At 47.0% G+C, this 24,426-nt stretch overlaps 1 protein-coding gene across 1 annotated transcript in view; it reads right to left on the bottom strand.

The window, feature by feature from the left end:
- CACNA1I (calcium voltage-gated channel subunit alpha1 I) overlaps window positions 1-24,426 on the bottom strand; it is a 148,864-nt gene that overhangs the window by 107,340 nt on the left and 17,098 nt on the right. The window contains exon 3 of the mRNA XM_051962512.1: window positions 6,677-6,774. Coding sequence (XP_051818472.1) covers window positions 6,677-6,774 — 98 coding nt within the window. The remainder of the gene's footprint in view (window positions 1-6,676; window positions 6,775-24,426) is intronic.

The raw sequence follows: 24,426 nt of genomic DNA, 5'->3' as shown, positions 1-24,426 counted from the left end.
GTTTGGGCACATCTACTGTTGCCTGGGAACTTCCGGGGCATCTGTGACACTCGGCATCATGGGTCTGCTGCCAGTCTAGAACCCTTCTCTGTTGACTCGGGAGAGGGCAAGGAGAAGGACCTGTCATCATCTTGGAGAGGAGCTGTCCTTCAGCACCAGGCCAACCATCAGCAGCACAGCAACCAAGTCAAGTCTTCCCTGGGTGGGCCTAAGGCTCCAAAAGGGGGAGAGGGCAGGGCAGAAAGCTCCTGAGGGGAACTCAAAGCACTGGGCTTGGAGCTGGGGAATCAGGGGTTTGAATTTCACGTCAGACACTAGCTGTGTGACTTTGGACAAACTGAGATTCTGGGTCTCGGTTTTCTAATCTAAAACAAAAACAGATCGGACATTTGAACTAGGGGGTCTTGCTCCATCTTGAGACCTAAACTCTAATGTGAAAGCCCATCAGCATAACAGGGGATCCCACTGGTTGAAAGCTTCAAGGTTTACCCCTTCCCTGGGGCATTGTGGGGATGATGAGTCATGGGTGTGGTTCATGACCCTCCTTCAAAATGCTTTGTAAATTATCAACTCCTGTTGTTATTATTCATTTGTGTCCTCTCCTAAAGCAACAGAGAGGAGGGAAGAGGGGAAGGGGAAAGGAGAAAAGAAGGCAAGAGGAGAGGAAGAGGGAAGGAGAGGAAGAAAAACTTTCTGGAGACTAACAGGGCCTGCCGGGACTCTGGTGAGGTTGGCCCAAATAAACAGCAGGAGGGGCAGAGTCTGCACTGCAGAAGTTCTTTAATGCTCTGGTCTTTCTTCCAGAATGGGGACCGAGGCCTCGAATCATTGCTGTTTGTCACTGCTGGGGACCTTTGGGAACATCCAGTCCAAATGCCTCATTTTACAGGAAGGAAATTAAGGCTCAGAGTGGAAAGTAATTGTCTAAAGTCACAGCAAGTTAGCAGCAGTGCCAGGATTAGAACCAAATAATCAAGTTGACAGAGGTCCTGGATTTGAATTCTGCCTTTGCTGCTTGCTACCTATGTGTGCTGTGACCCTCACTCCCTGTGAGATACTCTGGACTTTAGTTTTCTTCTCTAAAAGTGAGGGGTCCACGCTAGATGACCCAGAGGCCTTTTCCACCTCTAGATTGGACACTGACTCCTACCCCCAGGCTCCTACAGCCCTTCTGCCAGACCCTAGTTCCTGCAACAATACTTTAGAAGGAGAGAGCATGGGACATGCAGGCTGATTAGAGTTTCCCTGGTGTCGCTCCTACTAGCTTTAGGAGTCCAGGGGGCTGCATGTCTGGTCCCCAGATGAAGGGAGCTGTGGGTAGTCTCTACTGGAGACCTGACTCCACTGACCTAGAAGAAAAAGCTTTTCCAAGAAGTTCTAATTTGATGAATCTAAGCTAAGAGCTGTCCAACTTTCTAGGCCCCTGGGCTCATTAAGGACAAACTTAGTATGATGAAAGACGGTGTGATACAATGGAGAGAGCTCTGGATGGGGAGTCAGAGGACTGGGTTCAAATCTAAACTTGACCACTTATTAGCAGCAAGTGACTTTGCCTTGTGATCTGTTTCTTCATATGAAAAACGAGGGCTCAGATCAGCTAAAGACCTTTATCTCTCCAACTCCAATGCTTACCACAGAACCTGGCACACAGGAGGTGCTTAATCAATCCAGGCCAGCTATAAATCTTTATCTCTCCAATCCCAATGCTTAACACAGAACCTGGCACACAGGAGGTGCTTAATCAATGCAAATCAGCTACAAATTTTTGTATCTCTAGCACCAATGTTTAATAGAACCTAGCACACAGCAGGTGCTTAATCAATGCAGGCCAGCTATAAATCTTTGTATCTCCAACCCAATGCTTAACACAGAATCTAGCATACAGGAGGTGCTTAATCAATGCAAGTCAGCTATAAATCTTTATATCTCTAACACCAATGTTTAACACAGAACCTGGCACACAGGAGGTTCTTAATCAATGCAGGCCAGCTATAAATCTTTGTATCTCCAACCCAATGCTTAACACAGAACCTAGCATACAGGAGGTGCTTAATCAATGCAAATCAGCTATAAATCTTTATATCTCTAACACCAATGCTTAACACAGAATCTAGTATACAGGAGGTGCTTAATCAATGCAGGTTAGCTATAAATATTTGTATCTCCAACCCCAATGCTTGCCATAGAACCTGTTACACAGTAGGTACCTAATTAATGCTTGTTGATTGATTGGTTTCTGTGATGAGTTTCTAAGAGGAAGAGCCAAGTAGGGAAGAAGGAGGGTCTCTCTCCTCTGAAGGTTATCCTTTCCAAGAGGACACTCCGATTCTGGAAATTAGCTCACTGCCTGGTAAATACTACTTTGAAGAACCATGCCTAATAGTCTACTTTTCAGTGTATATTTAGCTTTTTAATAGTGTCCTCCTTTCTTCGAGGGTCAAACAGTAATACCGAGATGTTTGCTTCCTTTTCCCCACTGATTTCTGGGACTGACTCTGATGTAGAATAGTAAATCGTGGGCAGAAATTGGCTGTGTGCCCATAGTGTGGGTAGGAATGTGGAGGAGGACAGAGGGTCCCACCGGGGGGGGGGTGTCAGCAGAGCTGGCTGCCCCCCCGCCCGGGACGCCAGAAGAGACCCTCGTTCGGGCGTGAGACCGGGCCAGGCTTCGGACGAAGGGAGCTCTGGCTCTCCAGGGCCGCCGTCGTGTTTTAAGTCAGTTCCATTTATCTGGCAATTACCGACCGCATCCATCTGGGTCAGACTTGTAGCGAATGGACACACAGCACCTCTGGGAAGCAGGAGCCCCAGAGGAAAAGCACGGCATCAAAGCCAACAGACAGGCTGGGGGTCCCAAGGCCCGGCCCCTGCTTCTGGCTTTGATATTCACAAGCATGAGCACTGTGGGCAGTTTGATCTGCAGAAGCAATGACACAGCACCTGGGTTCAAATCCTGCCCCCCCATCACGGATCCCACGGGCTCCAGCAAATCGTTTCATCTGCTTCTCTTTCAAGTGCGGAGGTCGGGCTGCCTGACCTTCGAGTTCCCTTCTACAAGGGCATTCTGGGAATTGATCCAAGAGCTAACAGCACCGAGGAAACGCTACTTCCCGGGGCCTGTGAAATGATCTGGACCTGCTGAAATGGATGTTCTGGTTCAAACGTATCCTGGCTCTCAGAAAGCACTCTCCCTCCCCGAGCCTCAGTTTTCTTACCTGTGAAATGGAGATAATCATACAAGCATGACCTTCCTCCCAAGGCCAGGATAAGGAAAAGACAACGTGCTGCAGAAGGGGGAGTTGTTCTATGGTTCTCCTCCAAAATTCTACCTTGGAAGCCAAGGGGGTGAGGAGAGCCTGGGGAGGAGGAGGACAGAGCACACCACATGCAGCAGGGGGGTTTGGACCCAGAAAACCTGAACTCAGGCCTTTTATCACATGTTTGCTCTGGGAGGTTGGGCACGCCCTCCCTAGGCCTCAGTTTCCCTATTTTAAAATGAGAAATTTTTATGATTTTGAGATCTTTCCCTGCTTTTCTCAGGTTCTGTTCTGAGCCCCCTCCCACCTCTGACATTCCCTGTTCTGAGCTCCCTCCCACCTCTGATATCCCCTGTTCTGAGCTCCCTCCCAGCTCTGACATCCCCTGTTCTAAGCTCCCTCCCAGCTCTGACATCCCCTGTTCTAAGCTCCCTCCCAGCTCTGACATCCCCTGTTCTAAGCTCCCTCTCAGCTCTGTGATCCCCTGTTCTAAGCTCCTTCCAGCTCTGACACCCTCTGTTCTAAGCTCCCTCCCAGCTCTGACATCCCCTGTTCTAAGCTCCTTCCAGCTCTGACACCCTCTGTTCTAAGCTCCCTCCCAGCTCTGACATCCCCTGTTCTAAGTTCCCTCCTAGCCCTGACATCCCCTGTTCTAAGCCCCCTCCCAGCTCTGACATCCCCTGTTCTAAGCTCCCTCCCAGCTCTGACATCCCCTGTTCTAAGCTCCTTCCAGCTCTGACATTCCCTGTTCTAAGCCCCCTCCCAGCTCTGACATCCCCTGTTCTAAGCCCCCTCCCAGCTCTGACACCCCCTGTTCTAAGCCCCCTCCCAGCGCTGACACCCCCTGTTCTAAGCTCCCTCCCAGCTCTGACATCCCCTGCTCTAAGCTCCCTCCTAGCTCTGACATTCCCTGTTCTAAGCTCCCTCCCAGCTCTGACATCCCCTGTTCTAAGCCCCCTCCCAGCTCTGACACCCCCTGTTCTAAGCTCCCTCCCAGCTCTGACATCCTATGGCCTAACATTTTATGTCGTCATGTCCCTCCAGGCCTGCACGGCCTTTGATCCTATGAAACAGGAGAACGAGAGGCCCTTTCCTAGTGGTCCCTGATGACCTCCCCCCCTCCCTGCCTAGTTGCCCTCTGGGCTCCCTCAGGGCATTTGGAATGGGAGCCATTCCAGGGACAAGGAGCTGAGGAAGAACAGGCTGGGGAAGAGAGATGGATCATTCTGCCTCCGGCCTCTTGCAACGGATGTCCTAGTTTCTTATTAAAGAACCCCCAAGTGCCTTTCATACTTAAATGGCTGGATTAGCAGCCAGAGGGATTACTGGCAGCCATCAAGGTCCAGGCTCCTAGAGCTCGGAGGGACCGGGACAATCATCAAGTCGGATGCAGGAAATCGAGGCCAGGGGAAGGAAAGTGTCCTGCCCAAAGTCACACAGCCAGAACTCGGGGACTAGGGAAAACAGAACTCTTAGTGGCTTTGGTCTGAAGATCTGGGTTCGAATCCTGTCTCTGACACAGGCTGTGTGACCCTGGATGGGTCACTTGCTCTCCCAGGCTGCCTCAGTTTCCTCCCCTGTGGCTTGGGACTCTCATTCTCATCTCTGCAGGGACTGAGGAAGGATGCAGCCTGGGAGAGGGACGTGGCGCTGGGGGCTCCCTGGGAACAGCGGTCACACACCCGGGCCAGCACTGAGGTCACATGGAAGGAGGCTGCTGCCGTGGTCCCTGCTCACCCCACGCTCAGCAGCCCTGCCCGGGCTCCTCTGACTGAAGCACCGGCTTCCAGGTGCACGAGCATCCCCAGCTCCCGGCCAGGGGCCAGCTCCCACACGGCACCGCCAGCCATCGGGAAGGATGCGTCCTTGAGAAGCAGCACAGGGAGCCCCTGCGTCACGCGGCATCAGCAGCCTCAGTGTCTGAGGGACCTGAGTTCTCTGACCCTGTGACAAGGGAGCCTCCCATTGTAGCCTTGTTTGAGTCTGAGGAAACCGAGGCTCGAGCTGGGGACTCGCTCAGTCACAGGCAGCATGAAGGGATTGGAACACAAGGGTTTGGACTCCAAAGTCGGCGTTTTCCCTCTGACCCACAGCCCATCCTGCCTCTCCCTGGGAATAAAACCGCTGCCCTCTGCAGTACGGGCCACCTCCCAGCAGTACGGGCCACCTCCCAGCATCCCTCGGGCGCTTTTCTTCATTCGTCGCCCTGAAGGTGCAGGAGCTTCCTAACACAGGTTCTCCTGCTGCCTGGTCCCCATCACAGATGTTCTCCACAGCTTCATCCTGAGCCTGTTTTGGGTTTCCCCACCCCCAACGCTGACCTTCTCTCGGGATGTTTGGGAAGCACCTGCCCTGGCTGCCGTGTTCCCAGAAGGCAGCATCGTGCTGAGCCACGGCCTTCCCTGCACTGCCCTCGGCTCTGCCCGGCCTGCTGCAGCTTGCTCTCCTTCCCTGGCCCTCCCTATCTCCGGTCCATCTTTGCCCCGGTGGCTAAGGGGGTATTCTCACAGCACAGGCCTGACCACATGCCTCGATTGCCTCTGTGAGCAAAAACGAAGCCTTCTCATTGACATTCAGGGCCCCCAGCTGCTGCAGCTTGGCTTTCTGGGCTAGTTCCCTACACGTCAGGAGGGATGGGCCGTATCGCCCTCAGCCACATCACTCCCCTTACCGCCCTCTCTGCTCCAGCTGGGCTAGCATCCCTCATCTCTACCTCTGGGGCCGTCCCAGTGGGGGAATGCTCCCCCTCCTCATCCCTTCCAGGTCCAAACTGGCACCTCCTGAGCCTGAAAGCCTGTTGTAGAAGTGCCTGCCATGGCCCTGTACAGTAAGGGAAGGGCAGGAGGAAAGGGGAAGGAGCGATCTCCAAGCGTTCCCTGTCCCTGAGAACTGATGTTCTCCCCAGCCGAGCCCTGACCCTCCCTCCCCACTCACGACTTCCATGATTGCCACCTCTGAAGGAGGAGGAGGTGGGCTGGGGGAGTCTTGCACGAAGACCGGGACGTCCTCTCCCCACAGTCCAGGCTCCCCCTTCGGAGCCAGACTGCAACCCCTTTCTCCCTGTCAGAGATCGGTTTCCTTTTCTGTAAAACTGGAGGACAGAACTTTCTCCCGACTATGACACGCTTAACATTATCCCTCCCACACAGGTGGGGCTCTTAAAGAGGCTGTTTCTTCTGGAGTCTTTGGGATTCGGCCATTTAATGGCCATTAATCTCCAGAGAGCATCCATCCTAGTAGCCTGAGCGAGCCAGCCTAGTGTCGGGGCCAAGAGCAGTACATGGGCCGGGAAGCCCCCTCTCTCTCCATGGCACGGAGGCTAAGTCTGGTCTCCCTCCTGTGGGAAGGGCTAATTCCTCCCCGTTGTTCCCTCCCGGAGTCGAGTCAGGGAAAGTGAGAGTCCGACGGACGTGACTTACTGGGCACGCGATTGATGGCTTTGAGGGGCCTCAGGACTCGCACTGTGCGGATGGCTGACAGGTTGATGTTCTGAAGGTCCAGAGAATATTCCACCATCCTGCAGGGAAAGAGAGAGGGAGAGTGAGGGTGGAAAGCAAGGGTCCGACCAGTGGAAAAGGCCTCAGATATCGCCGGACCAGACCAGCCACAATCGTGATAAAGATAAATCGAGAGCAGGAAGCGGCTGCCCCAAAGTCACCCAAATGGTTAGAGCTCAGCCAGGACTAAAACCCAGGTCTCCTAATTCCCTACCATTCCATCATCATGGCAAACGCTCATATTATGCTTTAAGGTTTGCAGATTGCTTCACAAGGATTATTTATTCCATCCTCACAACAATCTTAGAAGGTAGGGGTTCTTATTATTCCCATTATGCAGATGAGGAAACTGAGGCAGATGGCAATTAAATGGCCTGTCCCAGGATCACAGTCATTTGTTTAAGGCTAGTTTTGAATTCCGGTTTTCCTGATTCCGGATCCAGTTATGCTTAGCTGCCCACTATAATGTGCTTCACAGAAGGGGAGGAGGACCTCACTCATCATTAACATGAATCATTATGAAGGCAGGACTTTATAGGGGTTGGAAAGCTGACCTCCCAGTAGGTAAGATCTAGTCCAAGTTTTAATACATGGCAGATATGTACCTGAACCTCCCAGGACCCCAGGTCACTAACTCTCTAAAATTATAAATGACAGAGAACTTGCACTGGTAGAAGGCATTTTCACACAGGGAGTTCCTTATATTGATGAAATGCAGGTCTCAGCCACCCATCCCCCAAAGCAGAAGCGACTGCTCAGGCATCAGAAGGAATAAAAACTTACAACCCAAAGCCGGTCTTCTAGAATATTACAATCTAATGGGGGGGGAGGTAGGGTCGAAAGATGGCATCAGGGACACAGGATTAAACACGAGGGGATTGCCGATGTCCAGGAAAGAGCAGGTGTTCTGGACAATGCTTTACATCACAGAGAGAAGGCATTAACGTCCCTTGGGAGAGAGTTTCATCATTCAGGAGTACTCTGCTGCCCAAATCATGGGTCCAGTCCCTAGCACGACCCCTAAAAGCATTGAGAGAAATCAGAACTAAAGAGCTGGAAGGGACCTTTCTTAGAGAAGCTACATTTTAAAGATGAGACTTGTCCAAAGTCCGGTGGATGGGTTGGGGCCCAAGTTCCTCTGAGCCCCCCAGATCTCACATCCACCACGATCATGTGGCCTGACGTCCTCTGCCACAGGACCCACAGACGCCTTGCCTTATCCATCCTTTACCAAACCACTTGGTCTCTAGAAGAGAAACTTGGGGGTGTCTTTGCCTCTGAGAAAAACCGGAACTAGCTGGTTGTCTAGAAGCATCCTCCCGGTCCCTGCTGCCACCGAGACTGATGGGCAGCCAAACATTCAGAAAGAAAAGAAGCGGGCAGGTTCTGCCCTTACCCCCTTCTCGTGGCGCCGGCTCTGATGCAGCAGCTCAGCCTCGTTTAAGATGTGCCCAAGTTGGGATGGGTCTATTGTCTGATGAGCATCATGCCCTAGGGGACTTGACTGAAGGCCTAAATCAAGCCTGCCCCAGCTGTTGACCCCCGACAAGCAGAGCCAACTCAGTTTCCATGCTCACACTCAATTATCTGCACTGGTAGGGAGGAGGAGAGGCCGTGATTGAATGAAGGAGAGTCTGGAGCCTGCGTGTGCCCCCACAGTCAAGCCCCCAACTCTAGTGTCCCCCCTGCCCAACTTTAGCCCCTTCCAGCTGCAGAGCCTGGTGCTGGCCGGATCGAAACACCCCCTAACAATCATCACAAAAGGTATTTTGGAGGAGCACGGAGAAAGGGTCTCATCTGAGGTGACACGTCCTGTTGTTGTCAGATGCTCGATAGATACCACACTCTTTGGACCTCAGTTTCCTCGTTTGTAAATTGCTTTAAATTCAACATTGATTAAGCAAGCTTGATTTAAAAATTTTTTAATTTTAAGTTTAATTTCTGGGATTTCTACAAACTTTCTCTCACTTGAGCCCGACACTAATCTGGAAGGAGCTGAGGCTAAGCCAATGCAAGGAAAAGGTGAGCAACTCTGTGCTTCCAAACTGGCTCCAATGCAGGGCAGAAGCTCCTCAGCTGTGCTTCTGCAGGCTTCTCCTTATCAGGGTGGTGGTCAAGGCAGGGAGAATTGTTCCCATTCCATGGAGAAGGAAACTGAGGCTCAGAGAGAAGGAGCCTCCTTAGGGGCAGCAGAGAGAAGCCAGATCTCCTGACTGCCAATTCTAGAGAGTGTTTCCACAAGTCCTCCTGTCAGATAAAGGCTGCTGGTGACTTAATAACTGGCTTTACAAGGCCCTCAGATTAACGATCATAGAGACATGGATTTTGGATTTGGAGCTGGTAGGGACCTGGGAGGCCATCCAGTCAGAAGATCAAAGAAGACTGGCTGCCTTGCTGATCAGAGCATAGGCTTTGTGCTAGAAGAGACCCTGCTCATCAGGTAAGACTGGCTGCCTTGCTGATCAGAGCATAGGCTTTGTGCTAGAAAAGACCCTCCAGGCCCTCCATTTCACAGGTATAGAAACGGGCAGGAGGAGGCAGACTGCCCAAGGCTGCGTAAGGACAACTGAGGGCAGAAATCTAGGCCAAGGGGGAAAGGGATGACGGAGGGAATCGATTAGCAGCCTTCATGTAGCAATCTGTGGCTGAGAGACCTAGCTTGGAAATGAGGCTGGAAAATGGAAAATGGAAATGGGACCATGTTATTTCTCTGAATAACCTTGAGGGCAGAAATAGTCCTAATCACCGTTTTTAATAGATTTATAATAATAATAAAGACAGAGTAACAGATGAAGCTGATTTTTCTGTGAACAGCGATGAGTGGGCCCACGTGACAGAGAATCCATGATTTTGAGCTACAAGGAGCCATTGAGTCCAATGACCTCATTTTACAGATTGGGAAATCGAGGCTGAGGAACGTTAAATGCCTTTTCCAAGATCACATAGATCTGAACCCAAATCCTCCTACCTCCAAGGCCAGCTTCCCCTAGCCAGACAAGACAAGGCCCCATTGGTGATGATGAGACAGAAAGCACCTATTTTCTCACACTCTTCCTAGACAGGGAAGCCTACCTAAAAAGAACTTGTCTTCTCGCAATGAACAATACCGTCGGATCAGCTGAGTCTGAGGTTTGTCTCTCTTCCTTAACATCTTAGATGTCACTAGCACAGTAGCCTAGGGAGAAAGTGATCTTTCTAATTTGGATTTTGCTATCGATTATGAAGGGGAAACACGGAATGGTGTGATATACACCCTCATTGGGGGAGCACTGAAGGTCAAGATTTCCGAGAAAAACTAGGCCCCAGCCTAAAAGAGTAAAGTTAAACAAGAGGAATGGAAGGTCTCAAGAATAAAATGCTGATCATACAAAAGATGTAATTCTGATAGGAGAGAAAATGGGGGTGGGGAAGAGGAGCACCCACCTAGGGGGATACACAGTCTTTAATCAGCTTAATTTTTTTTCAAAAGGGGAAAATCTTTGTCTCTAGCCACCAATCTTCTCTATGCATCTCCGTCAAGGATGGATGGCTATTGTCCTAGAATCCACAATGTCCAGCACACTTTCTGTCAAAGACTTTTTCATTCATTCAAAGTCTCCTTTAAATCCTGAGCATCATGGTCATGTTTAAAATGTGAGTCTGGTGACCCAAAGGAGAAGGAAGCAAAAAGAGCTAAGATTAACCAGTGATGTGACCTCGTATGAGATATTACACTCCCAGAGCCTCAGTTTCCTCATTTGCAAATTCCTTTTAATTCAACATTGGTAAAGCAAGCATGAGATACCACTATGAGTTGGAGAATAAAAACAACTTAAATAGTGGTCTTTGCTCCCAAAAAGTGGGAGGCAGAGAGGATAATAGGTATCTAAGGTACCAAATATGACATGTGATCACAGGAAGTAGTTTCAAGGGCTGAGAATGGGGGAGTTGGGAAAGTCCTCCTATAGAAAGCAGTAAATGAGCCAAACTTAGAAGGAAGCCAGACAATCTCTGAGGTACAGAGGAATATTCCATCGTTGGGGACAAGGGTTTATACAAACAATGCGCAAAGACACATACGTAGAATTATACAATGTGATGATCTCGATCCCAATCTGTGAGATTCCAAACTTCCATGATTTCCCATGATCCTCCAGGATTCATCCAGACTGAAATTTTCCTCTGGTTCTCTCTGATACCATTGTGGTACCGTAAATATCTACTGGGTTGGGTGAGGTGAGAGGTTGTCGTCATTTGCGGCTTCACGCCTTTGTCCAGTCCATGTTGTTTCCCAGGCACGCCTGGCCCCAGTGATGTCTGTCAGCTGGCCAACCTTCTTACACTCTCTCACACCTACTTTATCCATCCAGGCCTCCTCCAGTCTCGTAATGTTCCTTTTGACTCTGCAGAGATCGTGAGGTGCCAGGACCCCCAGCCATGGGGTATTGCTAGGAGAGAGCCAGGGTTTTAGCTCCTCTGGCAGTCCCGGGTGTTTTCCCCAGTGTAATTTCTTCCAATTTGCAGAATCCCAGAATTTAGAGCAGAAGAACCCGGAGATCAGCAGATCTGACCCCTTTCTATTTCACAAATAAGGAGCAACGAGGTGGTAAAGTAGAGAAAGCACTGGCCCCGAAGGCAGGAGGACCTGAATTCAAATCCAGACACATACTTATCTTTGTAACTCATTTAACCTTCATTGCCTGGAGGAAAACAGATAAGGAAACTGAGGACCAGAGAAGGGAAATGATATTTGTCCAATGTTGTTCAGCTGGTAAGTGGCAGAACAGGAATTGGAATCCGGATTAAAACTCTGCAAATAATTGAATGCCCTTTCCATCACCCTCTTTAGCATAGAACGACGGTCAAGAAACATTAAATGCTATATTTGTACAGTTCTGGACATTGTTTTAAGTGCTAAAAACTCCAAGGAAGGCAAAAATAGTCCCTGACCTCAGGGAATTTACAATGTTATAGGGAAACAATATGTAAAATAACTTGGTACATTCAAAAACTAGAGGCTAAGGAAAGGATGGGGAGGTGGATGATTTAGAGCTGGAAGGAATCTCTCATGTGGATCAATTGCCCCCATTTTACAGAGGGGGAAACTGAGGTAAGTGACTTGACCAAATCACACACATGGATAAGATTATAGCTTTAGATTTGAATCCGGGTCTACCAAATGAATCCAAATCATCCGATCCAGCCCCCTAATTTTGCAGAGTGGGAAAACAAGGCCGGGAGAAACAAAACGATTTGTTCGACTCATTTCTGAGAATGTTCCTCTGAGTTCTAAGAAATTCTAATTCTCATCCCCCCAAGGTTCTTCTAAGCCACAGAGGGGCCTCCTCTGCCCCCATCCTGCCCTCCCCAGCTCACAGAGGGGCCTCCTCTGCCCCCAATCTCCCCTCCCCCAGCTCAGCAGGGGCCTCCTCTGCCCCCAATCTCCCCTCCCCCGGCTCAGCAGGGGCCTATCTACCTGCCACACAGGAGTTAGTGGGAAATGATAGATTTCCCAACACACGGGAGGAAACCTGTCCAACTGTTGGGAGCACTCCCCCCCTCCTCCCACGTCTCCGGCACTCGTGTGTAAGAGTAATTGAGTGAAATAATTCTTTTCCTGAAATGCGGCCGCCTTGATGTATCCCCCAGAGCTGTCACTGCCACACAAGCACACACCGAACCGAAGGGGAGTTTGGGGGGAGCTGGAGAAGAGGGGTGAGGGGAAGGAGGGAGGCAAGCGGAGTCTGATGCTGTGCGGGGATTTCAGGCGGGGATCAGAATATTCATTTTCATATATATGAAAAAAGCTAAACACCAGAGGCATCTGGGAAGCGGAGGGTGATGGCAACAGTGATGTGGAGGAGGGGCAGGAGGCCGCAGCTGCTGAAAGGAGGGAGGTACCCGCTGGCTGACAGACAGACAGATGGGAGGGGGGAACAGTCAGGCAGAGGGACAGGAGGACAGGCTGACTGATGGACAGGCAGACAGACGGACAGGGCCAGTCAAGCAGAGGGACGGGAGAACAGACTGACTGATGGACAGGCGGACAGAGAGATAAACTTCCGGACAGATAGAAGGACTGACAGACAAACTGACAGACAAGCAAACAGAAAGTTGGACAGACAGCAAACACAGGGAGACAGACAGATAAACTTCTGGACAGATAGAAGGACTGAAGGACAAGCTGACAGACAAGCAGACAGAAAGTTGCACAGATGGACGAGCGGACAGTCAGGCAGGCAGATAAACTGACGGACAGATGGACAGGCTGACAGATAAGAGACAAGACAGACAATTCTCACTCTCGGGGTTGGCAAGAACAGCACAGCAATTTAATATTACAAGTCTAATAGACCTCAGAAGGTAGAATATCCAAGGGCCTTATTGCCACCTGTGCAAACCTCAGAATACAATGTTGGCACCCGAGAGGGCTTAAAACCTACAGTGTTTCTACCGAAAACAAAGGATCAAGGGAGATCTCAAGCCTGGGGTCTGTAAACTTGTTTGTGAATACCTGGACCCCTGTATTTCATTAGATTTGATATCATTTTAAACACTGTCCATTGGCTTCGGCAGCCTGAGACCCACCGTGCAAGGTCAACCGCTTCATTTTACTGCTAGAGAAACTGAGACCCGGAGACCCAGGGACCTCGCACGAGCTGGGCTGCTCAGGCCAAGGGGGCGAGAGGCAGTTGTGGGGGGACGGGGAAGCCGGTCCCCCTTCCCCACCCTTTCTCCTCCATCCCTCGCTCCTCCTCCCAAGCACATCTGCAGATTTGTCCTTCTCTGCCGATTCTGCGGCTTTCTCACCCACACACAGCTCCCAGGCGCTGAGTCTCCCGGACACACATGCACTCACACACCCACGCACCCAGCACAGACACGGGGCCTGTCTTCCCTCCTCCTCCTCCCGTCTCACCCCGACTCTTATCAGCCCTCCCACAAACACAGGGGCAGCGGCTTCTCGGGGAGGGATCGGGAGGCTGGAGGTTGTTGGGTTGGGGGGAGGTAGTGGGGAGGAAAGGGGCGATGGGAGGAGAGAAGGAACCCCAAAGAGCAGCTCAACTGAAGGGAGGAAGGATGCTCAGACTGGGATTGCGTCTTCTGACCCTCCCCACCCGTTCCTCCCCCACATGGGGCCCCGGACTCTTTGATTAGCCCAGCTCCTCAGCCGGGAGGAAACAGAAACACATAACTGCCTCACACTAACCCGTGTCTGGTCACACAAAGACCAGACAGCTTTTTCCAGGATTAACCGGGTGGCTGCGAATATACAGAAAATGCATTAAGTGTATGGGGGGAGATTAGAGAAATAGACTGAAACAATGACAGAAACAGAGACTGAATTTCCTGAGCCCTTATTATATACCCGGCAGGCAACACAGTGGATAGAGCCTCAGACCTGGAGTCGGGGAGATTTTCCCCTTCATCAGTTCAAATCCTGCCTCAGACACTTTGGACAAGGCACTTAACCCTGTTTGCCTCAGTTTCCTCACCCGGTAAAATGAGCGTAGCAAAGCGCTCTGGTATCTTTGCCAAGAAAACCTCAAATGGAGTCGCCAAGAACCCAACATGACTGAAAAATGACTGAACAACAACCACCACTGCCGCCATATGCTGAGCATGCCAGGGACACCGAGTATCTTCACAAAAAAAAAAGATGATCCTTGCCCTCAGAGAGTTTACATGCTAATGGGGGAAAACAGAACATAAAAGGGAGCTGGAAAGGGGTTTAGAGAAGATGGGCCCATTCTGGGCCAGAGAAGGTTAAAAAAGCTTCCCTATCAGAGCCCAGGACGGTTGGAGGGGCAGGGTCCTGGGAGGAGGAGGTGGCGATATAACATGTATATTTGTGAATCCTTTATAAATATACATTTTAGGGTTGGAAGGGGTCTTAGAGTTGACCCATTTTACAGATCAGGAGACTGAAACCCAGGGAGGCAACATGACTCACCCAGCAGGTAAAGACTGAGCCAGACCTGATATTGTACTGTTCAAACCCCCTCCATCCTTGAGTCCCACTTGTCCCAAATCCCCGGGAAGCCGCCTACATCACTCCAACCCACAGGAATCACGCTTTCCTGACAGTCAAGATTGTCAGGAGCCATTACTTAAACCCCACTAAGTCTGACAGGAAACTCATCCACGAGGAAGGCCCTCTTTGGAAGCCTTTTAACAACTGCTTGCAGATTTCTTCATTCTCATTGGCAAAATGAAGGGGGTGGGCTTAGAGGACCTCCCAGGGGGTCCCTGACAGCTCTCTTGTTTGAGGATTTGAGACTCCCTGGGAGTCCATCAAGCCTAATCTGCACATGTGGCTGGGAACGTGGCAAAGCTGGTTTCCCTTGGAGCTAAGCTCTAGCTTTGCCTTCTTCCGGCAGCTCTTCCTGGGCCCTTCCCCAACTGTGGCTTCCCCTTCAAAACCTTGCTGTGTTCATCTTGACTACATGATGTATACAAGGACATGTTGGAACGTAAGCTCCCTGTGGGCAGGGATTCTCACTTTGCCTTTGTCTCCACAATAAGTGAAGTGAGTGTCTGACACATTGAGAGAGTTTAAGGAAGACTGACTCATCTAAGATTTGAACCTGGCCCTTCAGACCTCAGACTCAAGCCTTCTTGCCCTGCGCCCCATCAAGGTCACCTAGATGAAGTCTGAAGTCCCTCAAAGCTCTGAGCGCTCCCCGTCTATGACAAGTAGGACTGAAGTAGACGGCCTCCAAGGTTAACCGTTGTTCTAGGATCCTAAGTTGAGGCAACTGGACTGGGCGGCCTCCGGGGACACTTCCAGATCTCAATCCAAGGGGAGCTGTCACAGCTCCACCTGGGGCGGAGGGGGCTGGAGGAACCAGAGGGATGAGGGATGAGCTGTGACATCTCAGAGGCATAGCCAGGGGCTGTCATCAGTTCCTATCCTCTTCTGTCTGACTGCTCAGAACAAGGCCAGCTCAGCAGGACAGGAATCCTGGAGGGCAGAGCCACGGGAGGCTTTGGGGAGAGGGCGGTAGAGAATGAGAACCATGACCGTGGGCACCTCAGCTGGCCTCCCGAGCTCAACAACATGGGTTCTCTTTTTTTTCCCTTCCCAACTGGATCATCCCACTCTAGGATCTTTGGATCTAAAATACTCAGAAATCCAATTTTGGCACAATTAGTAGGATGTAAAAGCAAAAGACAGAAATTAGAGGCAAGGAGAGAGAAAGAGAAAGACTGAATAAGTCCAGTAGACATTGGGTCTCTTCAAAAATCCCTAACTGCCCAATAAAAAAAGTTGGACATGGTCCAATCCATGATATGATGGAAAGAGCATGGAGCCTAGAATCCAGATTAAAATCCCACTTCCCATTCTCACTTACCCAGGTGACTGAGGGCAAATTATTTCACCTCACCAGACCTCAATCTCCCCATCTGCAAAATGAGGGGGTTGGACAAGAAAGAACACTAGAAGTTTCTTCTAACCTTCGATTCACGATCCTATGGTCCTATGATGCAATCTACCCAAATATTTGTATACAGTGTGCCAGAATTTGTGGGTGTAAAAACTTGAACAAGGCTGTTGTCAGACACCTTATATAAACTGTTTCAGAGCCAAGTACATACAATGACCCTATAAAAGAAAACACTAAAAGGAATCAGAATGATCCAAAACCTTCTTCCTCTCAGGATGTGGATGGACTCCAGAATTAAAATGAATCATATATTGTCAGGTAAGCATCAAAAGGCATTTTGGGTAGAGGCAATTGAGGTTAAGTGACTTGCTCAAGGTCATGCAACTAGTAAATGTCTGAGACCAGATTGGAACTCAGGTCCTCCTGATTCCCAACTAGCTGCCCCTCATCAATAAGCATTTATTTCACTTTTACTATATATACCAGGTATTGTGGTAAGTGCTTGGGATATAAAGAAAAAGAAAAAAAGAAAGAAAAAAAAGAAAATCCCTGCTCTTTAATGAGTAGATAGCATTTATACATTGATACAGACCAAATACAGAGTAGATGGAAAGTAATATTGGAAAGCTATCCATAGCCATATGCAAAAAATGATCTAAACCATCACTGATTATAGAAACACATTGCTAAGATGACAGAAAAAGGAAATGTTAAATGGTGAAGAGACTATAGGAAAATTGGGGTGCTAAGGTACTGTTGGTGGAGTTGTGAACTGATCCAGCCATTCTGGAAAGCAATTTGCAACCATGCCCAAAGGACTATTGAAACGTGCAAATTCTTTGATCCAGCAATATCATGGCTAGATCTATATCCCAAAGACATCCAAAAAAATCTATTTGTACAAAAATATTTGTAGCGGCTCTTTTTGTGATGGCTAAGAACTGGAAATTGACAGGGTCATCAATGAGAAATGACTAGACCTTCTGTGATACAATTGTGATAGAATATTATTGTGCTATATGACAGATAGATGATTTCAGAAACTGATGCAAAGTGAAGAGAATGTCATACACAGTATCAACCATTCTCTACAATGAAGAACTGTAAATGATTTAGTTATTCTCAACAATACAATTCAAGTCGATCGCAAGAGCTAATGATGAAACACGCTATCCACCTCCAGAGAAAGAACTGATATTGTCTGAATACAGACTGAAGCATAATATTTTCCTTTCTTTCTTTAATTTTTTACAATTTGAGTCGTCTTATACAAAATGACTAATATGGGTATATTTTACATGATTGCACAGGTATTACCCTGTCTAATTGCTTACTATCTCAGAGACAGAAAAGGGAAGGGAGGGAAGGATAGAACTTGAAATTCAAAACTTTAAAAATGTTTTTAAAAAAATGATTTGTGATTAAAGAAAAAAATAAAGTATTATCTATTAATTTTTTAAGTAGCATTGGATCTAAGAATAGCTGGAAGGCCTGGAAAGTGCTTCTTGCAGAACATGAGATTTGAGTTGAGGCTTGAAGGAAGCCAAAGATTAAAAAGCAAAGGTGAGGAAAGAGAGCATTTCAGTAGACAGTAAGTGATACAGGACAGCCTTCAGGGGAGATACGAGGGCTGGACATATTATTCTGGGAGCCATCAAAATAAAGATAATAATTGAACCCTTGGGAGCTGATGAGATTCTTAAGTGAGAGTAAAGAGAAAAAAAAGAAGAGAATCTGAGATACAGCATGGGAGGATGCCCAGAGCCAATGGGCACGCCAAGGTTGAAGATCCAACAAAGAGGACTAAGAAAGGCTAGGTGATTAAGGGGACCCAATAACTCTGGAAATCGCAGTTTCAGTTAAATGATGAATTTGAAACCCAGGGTGCGATTTTATTTAAGGAAAGGAAGCAGAAGAACCTAATAGAGATGGTTTAACCAAAGTTTAGCTGAGAAGTGGGAGGAAAGTAGGACAATAGCTAGCAGGGATGGCAAAAATTAGTGAGGGGCTTTAAGATAAGGGAGACATTAGCGTGTTTGTTAGCTCCATAGATAGGGAGAAACTGACAATGAAGAGAGAGAGAATAGTAGTGGGAATTTGCCAGAAAAGCTAGGAGAGTTTGGGACCAAAGATAGTATAGAATGGTTGGTCTTGATCTGAAGAAGGGATATATCTTCATTAGATACTGGAAGGAAGGAAGCTGTGAGAGGAATGTGAAGGGGAAAGAAAGGGTCAAGAATGGCACCATTTTTTTTCCATGAAGGGAGGCAAAGCCCTCCACTAAGAGTGGGCCCTTAAATATCAGAATTAGGCAGGGGAATAGAGATCCTTAGAATAAAGAACTTCACTAATGAAAAAGGAGCTTGGAAGCCATCAGTCCAGATGTCCCATTTTACAGATGAGAAAACTGAAGATCGGAAAGAAGCACAGGCTTGCTCAATGTCACACCACTAGTAAGCTGCAGAGATAGGAAAAGGGTTCAGGTCTCTGTCCTTCGGTCTTTCAGGTGTTTCCAAATTCATGCATAGAGAATGCACTCAGTTCTAACTAAGCAGTTAATGTTTTCAGTCTAAAGCCTTATAATAACACCCTGTCCATTTGCTCTGTGTAACACTCTACGGTTACAGCAACCTTTGACCCATATGGCAGAATCAGCCCACATCTCAGCTCTAGGAGCCAGGATTTGGATCCAGCTCCCAGTATTCTCTGTACCGGATACTAATGATAGTCCTCATTGTCACAGAGCTTTCTGGTTTGCAAAGCATTTGACCTACATTAAATCATTTGATCCTCACATCATCTTTATGCCATGAGTGTTATTATTAATCCCCACTGTACAAGTGAGTAAACTGAGGCTTGGAGATATTTAATGTCCTGCCCAAGATCACACCACTAAAGTCAAAGGTCAAGATTTACAACCCAGGTTATTATTCTGCCTTCAACTCCTCCATTTGATCCATTATCCCATGCCACATTCTAAACTTGGAACTGGTGCAGGATCAGTCCTGATGAAAGCTGGGTGTATGGGAGAAGGGATGAATCAATCAATCAATCAATCAATCAGCATCTATTAAGCATCTACTCTGGACCAGGCTAGATACTGGGGACTGGAAGACAAAAAGAAGCTGTCTCTGTCCTCAAATGGTTAAGTCTATCAATATTAAATCAATACTAGATATCTAAATAGATAAACTAAATCTAAATAGATAAACGAGATATCTAAATAGATAAACAAGTGGCTTTTAAGCTTCTACTACAAGTCAAGCACTGTGCTAAGCTTTGGGTGATAGGAAGATAGAACTGAACTCAATCCTAAACTATATTTATTAACTGGAGATAGAGCCTGCCCTCAAGAAACTTACATTCTATTGGGGAGGTAATGTATACACATTTAAATAGATCAAACAAGCAATGATTAAGCTCCTACTGTAACATTTCAGGGGTTATGCTAAGCCTGGAGGGTACATGTACAAGGAATAAAGTAGTTCATGTTCTCAAGGAGCTGACACAAAATGGATAATGGATAATGGAAGATAATGGAAGCTCAGGAAAGGCCTCATACGTATGGAAGGGACTTTCTCCTCCTCATTCTCCTTTCATATATACCCATGGTGTTTGGGAGTAGCGCAGTAAGAAGGTAGCTATGAAGTTAACACACACACACACACACACACACACACACACACACACACACACTCAAGATATCACTCTTAGGAGTGAGAATTTAATTACCAATTACACAGTTATTTCATTGAGAAGTTTCCTGCTAAAAGGCCTTGGAGTTTAAAGGGAAAAAAAGCCCCCACTGTAGCCTGCCAGCTCCAGAGTGCCTAATTGGGTAAGTAATTTGGTATTAAAGTCATCATTTCCTGCCTGAGTTCTCCCCAAGGGAAGTCCAGCTGAATGGGAGCCCAGAACTCCTGCTTCCATTCCTTGGAGGGTATTCAGTAAGAACTTCCCCGGGGAAAGGGACAAACTGCCAAGCCAGAGACAGGGAAGGCAGGACCCTGGACAGCGCACTGGGTCCTTGGCCAGTTGCTGGAGACTCTGGGGTGGGATGTGAACCAGATTCTCCACATCTGGAGCTGTCTTCCCTGCACTACTTTGACAATGATGTCAGAGCAATTTGAACTTACATTTATTAAGCACTAACTGTATGCCAGGGTGATAGGTCTTGAAATAGTAAGACAAAGATCCAATAGCCCCTGACTAATTCTGGGGAAATCTAGAGCTTACATCCCCCCTGGAAAGACTGTAAGATGATCCCCTGGGGTCTGACTAGCAGGTCCAACTCTTCCGTGTGCATTCCTATGTGACCATGGATCTCTTTTATTCCCAATTTCCTCATCTTTTAAATGAGGAGGTTGGACTAGATTGTCTTTGAGGTTTTTGTGCTCTCTTTGATCAACACAGCAGCACTCTCAGAGATTCATGTTCCCATTTTACAGGTAAATAAATTGAGGTCACATAGCTCTGCCACTTTCTACCTCTGAGACTCTGAAATCTAAGTCTCAGTTATCTCACCTGTAAAATGGGGGGAAAGGGACTAGATTATTTCTTAGGTCCCTGCCAGTGCTAAACTTCTATTCTACAAAACTGGGCATTTTTTAATGAACATGAATATTCACAAGGACCTTCTGGAGATTGTGGCTCACCATAGGGACTAAAAAAGAAAGGGGGAATGTCCCCCAATGGGGGGAGAGACTCAGAGAGCATTATAGTTCCACTATCTTAGACTATTAATATGTTTCTTCTAATTCCCTCAATTCACAGAAGAGGAAACTGAGGTTTAGGGATGGGAAGTGACAAGCTAACATAGAGTTAAAAACAGAGCCGGGACTAGAACCCTGTTCTTCTAAAACTGTCTCCTAAGCCCAGTCTTCCAACTCCCCCAGGCTGCCTGTTGGAAGATAATGAAACTCTGCTCTCATTAGCACTGAAAGTGGCGGCGGCTAAAGTCCTAGAAATCATTAGTACTTGAGTTAGATTTACCTGTTTACAGTCAAGTCGTCCAAACAGGCGCTCAATTAAGGTCTGCTGAATTGGACTTAATTAATTTCTCCTGGTCCTCAAGCTAGTTCACTGGGATGTAATAGAATCATAAAATTTCAAAGCCTGAAGTGTCCTTAGAACAGAAAATATTAGAATAAGGCACGTCAAAGCAAGTTGGAGGCTGGAGGATTAATCTTAGAGCATCGAATATCAGAACTTGGAGAACTTCAGATACCGAATCCTAGAATATCAAATCTCAGATCCAGGAAGGTTCTCACAACAGAGAATGTCAGAGCTTCAAAATGACAATGGTCACAGCTAAGGGCCTTTAGAGATCATCCAAGCCAACTGCAATGTAAGGCCAAAATTCTCTCTGAAAATATCCCCAGGAAGTAGTCAACTGACCTCTCTCCCCAATATAGGGTATTCCTAGATTGCCTTCCAATGCATCTGGTTCTATATGATCTTGGACTGTCTCATTTATTTGTAGATTTTCCTTATACAGAAATGAAATGTTGTTTTCCAAAATTCTTCCCCTCCCCCGTTTCTGCTGGTTTTGATCCTTTTCCCACTTCACCCACCCAAGCAAAATAAGGCTTTAACCCCACTTCCGTATAACATCCCTTCAGATATACAAAATTTACTACATCATCTTAATTCTTTTCTGTTTTTGTTTGTTTTTGCTGAGGCCATTGGGTCACACAGCTAGGACTTAAGTGTCTGAGGTCAGATTTGAACTCAGGTCCTCCTGACTTCAAGGCTGGTGCTCTATCCACTGCACCATCCAGCTGCCCTCATTAATTCTTCTCTTAACTAGGAGAAGGATCTTCAGTTCTTTCAAAAAAAAATCTCACAGGACCTAAGCTTCTATTCCCTCACAATCTGATCATCCCATTCTGGATATATTCCGGCTTTTTAATGTCCTTCCCCAAAATGTGGGGCCTACAACTGAGCACTATGGTCTTCAAATGATCTAAACAAAAAAGAAAACAGAAGGATTGTTAGCTAGTCCTGCCCTAGATCTTTCTTAGAACTGGACTCTATAGCTCTCAATAGCATTCTCACCCTGGAAGATGCCTCTGCCCCTGCAGCCCCTTCCTCTGATAGGCCATTTCCTCTTAGAATTTCCATTTCAAAGAAGGATCCAGCCTGGCCACATTCAATCTTCTTTCCCTCTCCAGGCTTCCCTCCAGAGTCTGGATTTCATTAACTTTATGCAGGTAGCTTCTTTATTCTCCATTTCAAGTGCAGGTTACACATACTAAGCACTTAATTGTTTTTTGACTTGATCTCATGCAGCCTGAGAGCACACTGGCTGCCACATCACCCTGTTGGTGTATATTTCGTTCCAGGTTCACCAAAATACAGACACAACAAGGGTCTTCGTTTGCTACTGTCCTGTTGTCTGTGTGACTGACTTTTCTAACATGGCTGAGACTTTACATTTCAGATTATTAAATTAGACTTTATTCTATCCTTCCCATAGTTCCATCCTTGGTTCTACTGTCCAACATATTACCTGAACTTCCCAGCTTCAATACATGAAATTGTGAATATTTGCTAGTGGAGATTCCTTTTGTGTATGGGTTGAACTAGAGGGCCCTGAGATCTTTTCCAACTCACAGGACCTGTGCTTCTGGGATCTAAAAACGTGATTCCATTGTGCTTTTTTATTTGGGTGACTGATAGAAATGTGAAACAGCAAAAGACCAAGGAGAGATCCCTGAAGGACATCAGTGGAGCATGAGTGCCCCTTGGATCCTATTACTCGGCCAGTTCCAAATCTATTTAGTTCTATTATCTAATCCACATCTCCCTATCTTGACCATTGTGATAAGAAGAGGTTTTGTAAAATTTCTTGACGGCCCCTGAGATCTTTTCCAACTCTCAGAACCTGTAGTTTTGTGATCTAAAAACGGATTCCATCTGTACCTTTTTTTTTAATTTGGTGACTGATAGAAATGTGAAACAGCAAAAGGCCAACGAGAGATCCCTAAAGGATTTCACTGGAGCGTGAATGTTCCTTGGATCCTATTACTCAGCCAGTTCCAAATCTGTTTAGTTCTATTATCTAACCTGCATCTTCCTATCTTGATCATCGTGATAAGGAGAGGTTTTGTAAAATTTCTTGACGACCATCCAGGTATGACATTCAAAGTCTAAAGTATAAGAGCAAATGAGGTGATGGATGTAAAATACTTGGCAAATTGTAAAGTTCTATAAACATTGAGCTATCATCCTCACATCAGCAGCATCATTATAGCATTTCCATGATCTATCGGTGTATTTACAATGTCAAAGACAATGTAAAAAAAGGAAATTAGTTTAGTCTGGCATCCCCAAGCTGGCTTTTAGATGATTGCTGCTCTACTTTCTAAGTACCCACAAACCATCCCTTGGAGAATCCATTCTAGAATTTTGCCAGGAACTACTACTACTCAATCTTGAATCTGCAGAACTTCCCCTATTCCTGGCTCTCTCTGTTTCTTTGTCTGTCTCTCTCTCTCTATCTCTATCACTTAGGACACCTGCCCATTTCTAATCCTTTGTTACCTCTCTTATACACCACAATTTTCCATGGAGAAGTGGAAGGGGCTGTTATTTAACACCACTAATTTTGTCCTGTCAATTATACTCTTTAGATGTTTTCTCTTCTAGTTACCTGAGGAATTAAGTGTCTCCTGACCCTCGTGGAGCTTCTTGCAGCTTATAAATGACACGAGAAATGGTCATAAATCCAAGGACTTTCTCTCTGCAATCTATCCCTGTTTTCTTTATAATTAACAACCAGTAAGTTAGTCATATTTTGCACTGTTTTCTGACTTTTCAGATCTATTTATTCTACTTGCTCAGCTCTAACCTGTCTTTCAACCTCTACTCTCTCATCTCTAACTGTCTTGGGATCCATCTTGAACTGGATGTCTCAAAGACATCTTAAACTCAACATGTCCAAAACTGTCTCTCTCCAAGAACCCTCCTCTTCCTAATCGTCCTGTTTCTATTTAGGGGACTACCATCCTCCCAATCACTCAGGCCTGCAACTCAGGGATCATCCTCTACTCCTCAATATATCCAATCAGCTGGCAAGTCTTTTCATATACACCCTCTCTTTCTCTTTTTCTCTCTTTATCTCACACACACATACACATATATATATATGTATGTGTGTAAATATAACAAAATATAATACATAATTCTATTATGTATATAAATAGAGTTGCTTGGTTGCATGTTGCTTCTCTTGAGCTTCTTAAGAGCAAGGACTGGGTTTGAGGGGTTTTTCCCCTTTCTTTGTATCGTCAGTGCTTAGCA

The sequence above is a fragment of the Antechinus flavipes genome, chromosome 5, assembly GCF_016432865.1.
Source record: "Antechinus flavipes isolate AdamAnt ecotype Samford, QLD, Australia chromosome 5, AdamAnt_v2, whole genome shotgun sequence".
Taxonomy (NCBI): Eukaryota; Metazoa; Chordata; class Mammalia; order Dasyuromorphia; family Dasyuridae; genus Antechinus; species Antechinus flavipes.
This window is presented reverse-complemented; position numbering and strand designations above follow the sequence as displayed.